This window comes from Otolemur garnettii, unplaced genomic scaffold (genome assembly GCF_000181295.1).
Source record: "Otolemur garnettii isolate 467f Iridium unplaced genomic scaffold, OtoGar3 scaffold00225, whole genome shotgun sequence".
NCBI classification, from domain to species: domain Eukaryota; kingdom Metazoa; phylum Chordata; class Mammalia; order Primates; family Galagidae; genus Otolemur; species Otolemur garnettii.
In genome coordinates, this window is record NW_003852620.1 from 480,521 (window position 1) to 489,912 (window position 9,392).

Consider the following 9,392-nt stretch of genomic DNA (forward strand, 5'->3'; position numbering starts at 1 on the left):
TGGCACTGTAACCACTGCACTACAGGCGCCAAGCCAATACCTCCACCTTTTGTTCTGACAGTCTTTTACTCTTTAAGGAATTGCCTCCATTTCCAGTGGAAAGGTGGAACTAAACTCCAAAGTCCCAACTCCTAGGCCCTTCTTTTCCTGCAATTTGACCAAACTTGGTTAGCTTTTTCCCAGATTTGATGGCCTTGCACCCCTCTCCTGCCCAGCCAGTTCTAATTTAAGAAGAAGCCAGATAACAAACAACAATAACAAAAGAGAGCACCTTTGTCTTTCTACAAAGATGGAGCCCTAGTTCTGGTGTGGTTGTGAGGTTTGTTGTTGGGTAGTTGGATTTTGTTTCAGTTTGGATTTTTGGCAGGAGAGGGAGGGTGGGACAGAGGTGGCTTTCTACAAGTGCCAGGTGAATCCCTCCCCACCCACCCCACCTCTCTCTTTTTTTTTTTTTTCTTTGAGACAGATTCTCACTTTGTCATCCTCAGTAGAGTGCCATAGTGTCTCAAACTCTTGGGCTCAAGTGATTCACTTGCCTTAGCCTTCAGAGTAGCTGGGACTACAGGCACACAGCTCAACGCCCTACTATTCTTTTTTTAAGAGGGCGGGGTGTCTCGCTTTGGCTCAGGCTGGTATTGAACTCCTGAGCTCAGGCACCTCCACCTCCCAGAGTGTTAGGATTACAAGCGTGAGCCTCCACGTACAGCCTACCCCCAGCTTTTAGTAAACCGGCCCCTTCTCCAATCCAGGTCTTGGGGATATGGAAGACCCCACCATCAGTTGGCCCTAGTCTCTGGGCTTCCTAGTTCTTCCCACGCTGAGGTGGGACAAATGCTGAATAATAGAGGAATCAAGCCACCCAGAATATGCTTAGGTGGAGAAAATCTCCCACATCCCGACCCATGGGTCCTCCTACAGCACCCTGCTGTCCTCTGTGGCTTCAACTCCTGCAGCCAGCGCCACAGAACGGCACTAGGGTTGGGTTTTTTTTTTCCCCCTCCAGCTCTTCTGCACTGTAATTGGATTCAAGGCTAAAACAAACACGTCCCCAACCAGGAAAGGAGGGGGCGGAGGAGAGTCTGTGGGAGAAGGGAGGGACCAGAGGAGAGAGCCAGAGAGGACTCCCGACCTAGTTCGCCAGCTAAGCAGAAGAAAGATCAAAAAACGGAAAAGAGGAGAAGAGCAAACAGGCACTTTCAGGAACAATCCTCTCAACTCCAAGCCGACGGCGCCCTAGGAATTCAAAAACCAGTACCAGAAGACAGAAGACAAAGGCGCCCTGAGGGAGTGGCGGCGCGACCCCAGGGCGTGGGCCCCGCCGCGGAGCCCGCACAGCCCGGTTGCCCCGACGGTCGCGGACCATGTCTCCCGCCCCACGACCCTCCCGCAGTCTCCTGCTCCCCCTGCTCACGCTCGGCACCGCGCTCGCCTCCCTCAGTTCGGCCCAAAGCAGCAGCTTCAGCCCTGAAGTAAGTGAGCCCCTCTGGCCCTGCCCGGAGTCGCGTCCACAGGGAAGGCGAGCCCGGGGGTCTCCCAGAGACAACCCGAATACGGAGAGAAGGGATCTCGGCTGCTTGGTCCTACAGAATCCCCCTCCTTTTCTTTTCCCTCCTCATCTCCAAACTTCCAAATCAATCCAACTTTTGCCTGCCTCCAACCAACTTCCCCCACCCCTAGCGCCGCCGACTCTTTCCCATTCCTTCCTTTGCTTGGAAGAACTTTGCAGTTGGGGCCGACTCCCATCCCCAGTTCCCCTGGGGTCTGCGCTCAGCTCTGGGACCAATTGGGGGCCCGATGAACATCTGGACTCCGCTCAAACCCCGTGCTGTTCTGGTTCCTTGTCATGTGCAAGAGTTTGTTGTTTTTTCAACTTTCCAGCTCCTCGCGCTCTCGCGCCCGCGCGCACAGCGAGCCGGGTTCAGCACGCCCTCGGCTGGGCCCCCAGTGCCTCTGTCTCCCTGCGGGGTGCCGGCCCTCTACCGACGCGTCTGCAGCCAGGTTGCATAGAGGGTGGACGCCGAGCACCCCGGGCACCCAACCCTACTCCCCGAGAGGACCCCTGTGTCCCAGCCCGGGGCCCTGGCGTCTAGGGTCGCAGCGCCGGCGCGCAGGCCGGGTTTCCGCACACACAAAGCTCTCCTTGTGAGCTGGGGGCTCGGCCTAGCCGCCGCCCCCACCCCCACCCCCACCCCTGTCGGCGCCCTCAGGCCTTTTTTGATGATTTTGTTCTTTGCTTTTTGTGTGTTAATTGCAGAGAGACTAGGGGGCATAGTTCCTGGAGTGGGAAGCGGGCCTGGTCCTGGGCGCCCTCACACGTTGCGACTGACTTGGGCGCGCATCCCCACTCCACCCCTCCCCTGATGGTGGCCCACCGGGCCGGAGAGGAAGCCGCGTAGGAGTTGTCTGAGGAGTTTTTTCCTCTCTGTCTTTTATTTTGGGGTGAAGGTGGGAGACAGATTTAATGAGCTTCTTATTTTGGGCCATCCCAACCCACTCAGCCCGGCCAGGGCCTGGGTGCGGTCGGGAGGGGCTGGGATGAGCCCAAGGGTTGGGGGATGGGGTGGGATCTGGATTTCGTTTCCTCTGCCCAGGTCCCAGGCCTGGTCCTACCCCGGAGAAAAACCTCTCCAGGGCCTAGCGGGGTGGCTCACGCCTGTAATCCTAGCACTTTGTAAGGCCCAGGCGGGGTGGATTGCTTGAGCTCTTAGGTTAGAGACCAGCTTGAGCAAGAGCCAGACCCTGTCTCTAAAATAGCCGGGCGTTGCGGCGGGCACCTGTAGACCCAGCTACTGGGGAGGTTGAGGTAAGAGATTTGCTTGACCAAGAGTTTGAGGTTGCTGTGAGCTGTAACTCACAACAAAACAACAACAAAAATCCTCTCCAGAAAGAATATGAAGCTGAACAGAAAAGTATGACTCTAGGAATGAGAATGGGAGACCCTTCTTCTGTGTGCTCACTAAGAGGAGTAAAAATCTGCCCTGGGGCTAGGGACTAAGCCTGACTGTCAGGGAGGAGTTATCATCTTTCCAGGCCTGGGGGTCCTCTTCTGAGGCCCTGAAAGGGAGAAGCCCTAAGAAAAGGAGTTTGGGCATCTGGGAGTTGGGCACTGCTAGCTTCACCACCACCCTGCCTTTTATCCCTCCCTGCCCTGCTAGGCCCCCTAGGGAAGGGGCAGCAGCCCTGGCTCTGTTTTAAGTGGGTCATGGGCAGCAGTCCCAGTGCCAGAACCACCATTTGCTTCTGGGCCAGAAAAGGGTGGGAGCCAGAGGGAGGGAAGAACAGTCCCAGAGGCTAGGATCCAGGGCCTGCTGGAGAGCTGGAGCTCCCCCAACCCTGTTCAGGACTCCTAATGGAGGTGGGAGATGTTCCCTGACTTTCCCCTAGGTCAGTGGTTCTCACCCTTCCTAATGCCATGATGTATTTTAATTGTTGCAAAGAGGATGTGACCCACAGGTTGAAACGCTGCCCTGGGGGAATACCTTCCATCTCTGACTCACTAGGTCAAGGCCAGCCTACTGAGTTCTTTGACCCAACATACTTGCTCCAGGCCAATCTGGAGGGAAAGCTGGGAAGGTGCAGGCCTTAGGTTGCTGGGTCCCTCCCAGCAGGCTTCCAGAGTCCTGCACCACCTCCAGAACAGCCTCCCCTCCTCTCCGCCTGCCTGGTGCTAGGTCTTTCCTCTCACCCAGCCACAGACACAAGAGTCCTCTTTTCTCTGGCTTTAACCTCCTAGTATCTGTGAGGGAAGAAACTCACCTAGTCCTGGGAGAAAGAGAGGGATGGGCATGCTTCTTTTCCAATCCTTGTGGCTCTCTTGACTCCAGGAAGTCCCTTACTTGACTAAGCCTTCATTTTTCTCTATAGGGTGGAGATTGTAGGTGTGAATGTTTAGACCTGCCTCCCTTCTTGAAGGACTCATAGGAAAGGGATTTATTCCTGAGCTCCTGGATGTGGATTCTCCCCACCTTTCTGTAGCCCTCCCTTCTGTCATCCTGCTCTAGGAGATTTCTCCTCAACTTTGCTCTCTGAGGGTGGACGGGGCCTGGCCTCAGTCCTACTTTCCAGCTCCCGTACTTCTCCAAGTTCTAAAACAGCTGTTCCCCCAGCAAGGGTCATAAGCCTGGTGTGTGTGTGTGTGTATCCTGTAGGTGAAGCTAGGGGCAAAGGGAGTTTCCTGCATACTTAGGCACAGGCCACAGCAGGCCTCCCCAAGGCAGTGGCTGTAGCACCAGCCAGGCACAGGTCAGGACAAGCCTAAAGCTCCCAGAGAGAGCAGCCTGGGACTGCAGCACTCAGCTTGGCTCCCCTCTAGTACACCAGAGGTTAAACTTCACACCTTCCTCTACCACTGAGGAGGAGTTCTCAGAGCCTCAAAGCTGGGTGGTACCAGGGCTGTCCTGGCTAGGCCTTTTGGCTGAGAAAAGGCTGGGTTGTTTACATCTGGGGCCCTAAATCCCGTCAGCCTCAGGGGATCACTTCCCAGAAGCATGTTGCAATTCTTGCCCCTATGGGTTCAGGTCCCCAGTCATCTGCTCCTGAGTCACCCCCAATACCCATGTAAGAGCTGCTACATCACAGGGTAAAGGGCCACATGGAAATCCATCCTAATGACCTTGGATAGGGGATGCAGCACCTAATAGCAGCCTCTATCCCTCTACTCTCCAAGCCCCTGCCCTAGGCAACCTGTAGCTCCTCTCTGGACTCCCTAAGAAGGCGAGGCTGGCTCAGGGATCTGAGCTATCTAGGTGGTGTCTTCCCATAAAAGAATCCAAGCATCTTCATATTTCATGTGTAAATGTGGCCAGTTTTACTTTTCAGGCTTTAGTAAAACACTTCATTGTTCTATGATAAAGGCTGACTTTCCTCAACAGGGCTTTGCAGTGTGTGTGCCTTTTAATCAAACACCAATGCCGGGTGCACTGGCTCACGCCTGTAATCCCAGCACTCTGGAAGGCCAAGGCGGGTGGATTGCCTGAGCTAGAGTGAGACCCCCATCTCTAAAAATAGCCAGGTGTTGTGGTGAGCACCTATAGTCCCAGCTACACTGGAGGCTGAGGCAAAACGATCACCTGAGCCCAAGAGTTTGAGGTTGCTGTGAGGTGTAATAACACAGCACTACCAAGGGCGACAAAGTGAGACTCCATCTCCAAAACTTCAAAATTTGACTTTCAAGCAATATGCCCGCTTCAATATTAGGAATAATTCACAACATACCTGAAATAAAATACGGTTACCAAGTCTCCCCCACCATTCCACCTCTCTCTTCTACTGAGAACATGAAATGGACGTTTAGGTCCCAAACGATAGGTCAGATACTGCTTGGTTAGGAATGGTACCAGGAGGCAGTGCCTGTGGCTCAAGGAGTAGGGCGCTGGCCCCATATGTCGAGGGTGGTGGGTTCAAATCCAGCCCCGGCCAAAAAAAAGGAATGGTAGCAGGATTCAGCTCCAGCTGAATCATAAGTCTCACTACATCCAAAGGCCCTAGCTTCCCCTTTCAGCACCCAGCCTCACATCTAACTCCTTTTCTGCCTTCCTTTCTTTCTTTCTTTCTTTTTTTTTTTTTTTTTTTTTTTGAGACAGAGTCTCACTTTCTCACCCTCAGTAGAGTGCTATGGCAGCGTCACAGTGCTCACAGCAACCTCCAGCTCTTGGGCTTAGGTGATTCTCTTACATCAGCCTCCTGAGTAGCTCAGACTACAGATGCCTACCACAATGCCCAGCTATTTTTCTGTTGCTGTTTGGCCAGGGCCGGGTTTGAACCTGCCACCCTTGGTATATGCAGCCAGCACCCTACTCACTGAGCCACAGGCGCCACCCTCTGCCTTCCTTTCTAAAGAGATCTCAGCTGTGAGGGGTCCTGGAGGCAGGATGCACCCCTGTCCCAGATGGGCTCATGTCAAGGCCAAAAGTAGACCTCCCTCAGTAGAGCTACCTCCCCACCCATCATGGGTACAACCCATTCCCAGGTGACACATGCTACAGGACTTGCAAAACACTGACACAAACACAGCACATGCAAAATACACTGAAACAAACACCAATTTGCTGATCAAGAGAAGTAATAAAGACTCAGCACCTATGGCTCAAGCGGCCAAAGCGCCAGCCACATACACTTGAGCTGGCGGGTTTGAATCCAGCCTGGGCCCACCAAACAACAATGACAGCTGCAACCAAAAAAAAAAAAAAAAAATTAGCTGGGCATCATGGCAGGCGCCTGTACTCCCAGCTACTTAGGAGGCGGAGGCAGGAGAATCGCTTGAGCCCAGGAGTTAACTCTACCCAGGGCGAAAGCTCAAGGCTCTGTCTCCAAAAAAAAAGAGAGAAGTAATAAAAACAGTGCATCTGGGGTTCAGAGGCTATCACTGTCTCTTGCATAAAGGGCATCAACTCCCAGGGCCCACTCTATAAATTCTACTCTTAAAAAAAAAACACTGATACAGAGGAGAAAGGTACTAAAAGGAATCACACCTCTGAGGTGACACCCTGGAACTCTATTAAGTCACCTGGACTCTCATCCATAGAGATCTATAGCCAGAGTTTGTAGCTGTGGCCCCTCACCCCTGTTTGAGCCCACAACCCCCAAGGGGACAAGCCATATTGGGGCCTGGGCCACAGTTCAGGTCTAGCTTGGGAGTTCCACCAGACCTGCTGCCAGAGCCAGGCTGGGAGTCCATTGCCCTTTCCTCACCAAGCAAAGGCCATATGTCAAGTACTAGAGGGAAACAGAGGCATCCTGTGGACCAAGTGGGGATGCTCTAAGCCACATCCCTTTTCCTACAGGCCTGGCTACAGCAGTATGGCTACCTGCCTCCAGGGGACCTACGCACCCACACACAGCGCTCACCCCAGTCACTCTCAGCTGCCATCGCTGCCATGCAGAGGTTCTACGGTTTACGAGTAACAGGCAAGGCTGATGCAGACACCATGAAGTAAGTGCTAGACCCTGGCTCAGCACCCACTGACAGCACTGAGTGCCAGAGACATTGCTACCTGAATGCCTAGCTCCTGCCCTCGTACTTCACCCCAACATGCAGATCCCGGCCTCTCATGTTCACCTTGACCTCATAACCTGAGCCTTTCCCCACATGGACACACATAGTAAGCCTTGTCCAACACTAATGCTGAAGACCTTTCTGTTTCATATATCGTACTGACCCTAATCCTCGTACTCCAACCTACCCCAGAGCCATGAGGCGCCCCCGATGTGGTGTTCCAGACAAGTTTGGAGCTGAAATCAAGGCCAATGTCCGAAGGAAGCGCTATGCCATCCAGGGCCTCAAATGGCAGCATAATGAGATCACTTTCTGGTGAGTCCAACAGGCAAGTGCCCTTTCTCACATCTGATTACCCTTCCCTATCAGTTGTGCTTATGCAGAGACTCAGAGACCTCTTGCCCTACTCTCCTTTCTTCTTGAGAAGCATCCCTGGGAGTGGGGAGGAGCATGGCTCAGATCCTGGAAAGAGGATGCACACCAGTGCCAGACAGCCAAAGCCTGAAGATCCCTAAGCCCTCAGTTCTCAAGGCAGAGGCATCGTGCGTGCGTGAGGCAGCGGCAGGAGCTGGGTCAGGCAGAGGTGGCTGGGCAGTTCAGTCAGACCTGGGAGAGTGCAGGGTAGGAGAATTTTGCCCCTTGTTATCCTAACACACCCCATCCTCTCCCCACGTGGCTGGAACTCAGCATCCAGAATTACACGCCCAAGGTGGGCGAGTATGCCACATTCGAGGCCATTCGCAAGGCATTCCGTGTGTGGGAGAGTGCCACACCACTGCGCTTCCGTGAGGTACCCTATGCCTACATCCGTGAGGGCCACGAGAAGCAGGCCGACATCATGATCTTCTTTGCCGAGGGCTTCCATGGTGACAGCACGCCCTTCGATGGCGAGGGTGGCTTCCTGGCCCATGCCTACTTTCCAGGCCCCAACATTGGAGGGGATACCCACTTTGACTCTGCTGAGCCCTGGACTGTCCGGAATGAGGATCTGAATGGTGAGGACATAGGCCTGGGACTTACTGGGGAGAATCAACTGTCACTTGTGGGAAGGGGTGTTTCCCCCTCCTCCCAAATTTTCAGAGCTAGAAGGACTGCAAAGATTTCCCTATCTGACTTCTGACAAAAGCAAGAATCCTGTTTTGAGCTATTTACGTCTAGGCCCTTCTGTCACCCTCTGACTGGTTTTCCAGACTTAAGGGATCCTCATCACCCACTTTTCCAGGCAAATGTCATGTCTAATTCCTGAAAGAAACAGCCCCAGAGAAGACCTTGGGTTTCCCTAACACAGGTCTTCTTGGGATGGGAGTCCTGCCCCCATGTACTCTCTCTCCTTCACTTAGAATGGTTTGCTGGCTGGCTTTGTGCCTTAAATGTCAAATAGAAAGCTGGACCCCAGGATCCGGTTGCTTTGGGTGGAAAACATGACCAGCAGGCTTGTATGCGGAACTGAAGCCTCTGGTGGAGAAGCAGGGAGCCTGAGGGAAGACACCAAAGCTGCCGTCTTAACTATCCCCATCCATCCCTCCAGGGAATGACATCTTCCTGGTGGCTGTGCACGAGCTGGGCCATGCCCTGGGCCTTGAACACTCCAGTGACCCCTCGGCCATCATGGCACCCTTTTACCAGTGGATGGATACAGAGAACTTTGTGCTCCCTGATGATGACCGCCGAGGCATCCAACAACTTTATGGCGAGTATTCCAAGCCACCTCCTTTCTCTGCTCCTTATCCCCTCCTGGCCAATGCATGTCCCTTCTCTTATACCCGACAGTCTGTGTCCCTCCCCACCTGACCCTCTCTTCATCAGCTCCCACTTTTGATCCCACTTTTTTTGTCACCTCCTGGATTGCTTTAGCCTCCCCCAGAGGTCCATCCCCTGGGCCTGTCTGTCTGTCCTTCCCTTCCTTCCCCACCCCCAAATCTGAAGTGCCCCTCATGTTCTCTGCCCCAGGAAGTGAGTCAGGATCCCCCACCAAGGTGCCCCCTCAACCTAGGACTACCTCCCGGCCCTCTGTCCCTGATAAGCCCAAAAACCCCACTTATGGGCCCAATATCTGCGATGGGAACTTTGACACTGTGGCTGTGCTCCGAGGAGAGATGTTTGTCTTCAAGGTGAGAGGGAGAAGTGGACTGCCTGCGGGGGGCGGGGGGCAGTGGAAAGAGGACTAAAAACTAAAATCCAGACAAAGGAAGCAGTAGCTCCCACCTGCAATCCCAGCACTCTGGAAGGCTGAGGTGGGTGGATTGCTTGAGCTCTGGAGTTCGAGACCAGCCTGGGCAAAATCGAGACTCCATCTCTATTAAAAATACAAAAACTGGCTCAGCGCCTATAGCTCAACCGGCTAAGGCGCCAGTCACATACACCTAAGGTGGCGGGTTTGAATCCCCAGCCCGGACCC

At 53.8% G+C, this 9,392-nt stretch overlaps 1 protein-coding gene across 1 annotated transcript in view; it reads left to right on the forward strand.

The window, feature by feature from the left end:
• The first annotated feature begins 1,073 nt into the window (after window positions 1–1,073).
• The window catches only part of MMP14 (matrix metallopeptidase 14), a 13,045-nt gene continuing 4,726 nt past the window's right edge, over window positions 1,074–9,392 (forward strand). Inside the window, exons 1-6 of the mRNA XM_023508162.1 lie at window positions 1,074–1,469; window positions 6,783–6,931; window positions 7,187–7,309; window positions 7,682–7,989; window positions 8,523–8,684; window positions 8,945–9,105. Coding sequence (XP_023363930.1) covers window positions 1,362–1,469; window positions 6,783–6,931; window positions 7,187–7,309; window positions 7,682–7,989; window positions 8,523–8,684; window positions 8,945–9,105 — 1,011 coding nt within the window. The 5' untranslated portion in view covers window positions 1,074–1,361. The remainder of the gene's footprint in view (window positions 1,470–6,782; window positions 6,932–7,186; window positions 7,310–7,681; window positions 7,990–8,522; window positions 8,685–8,944; window positions 9,106–9,392) is intronic.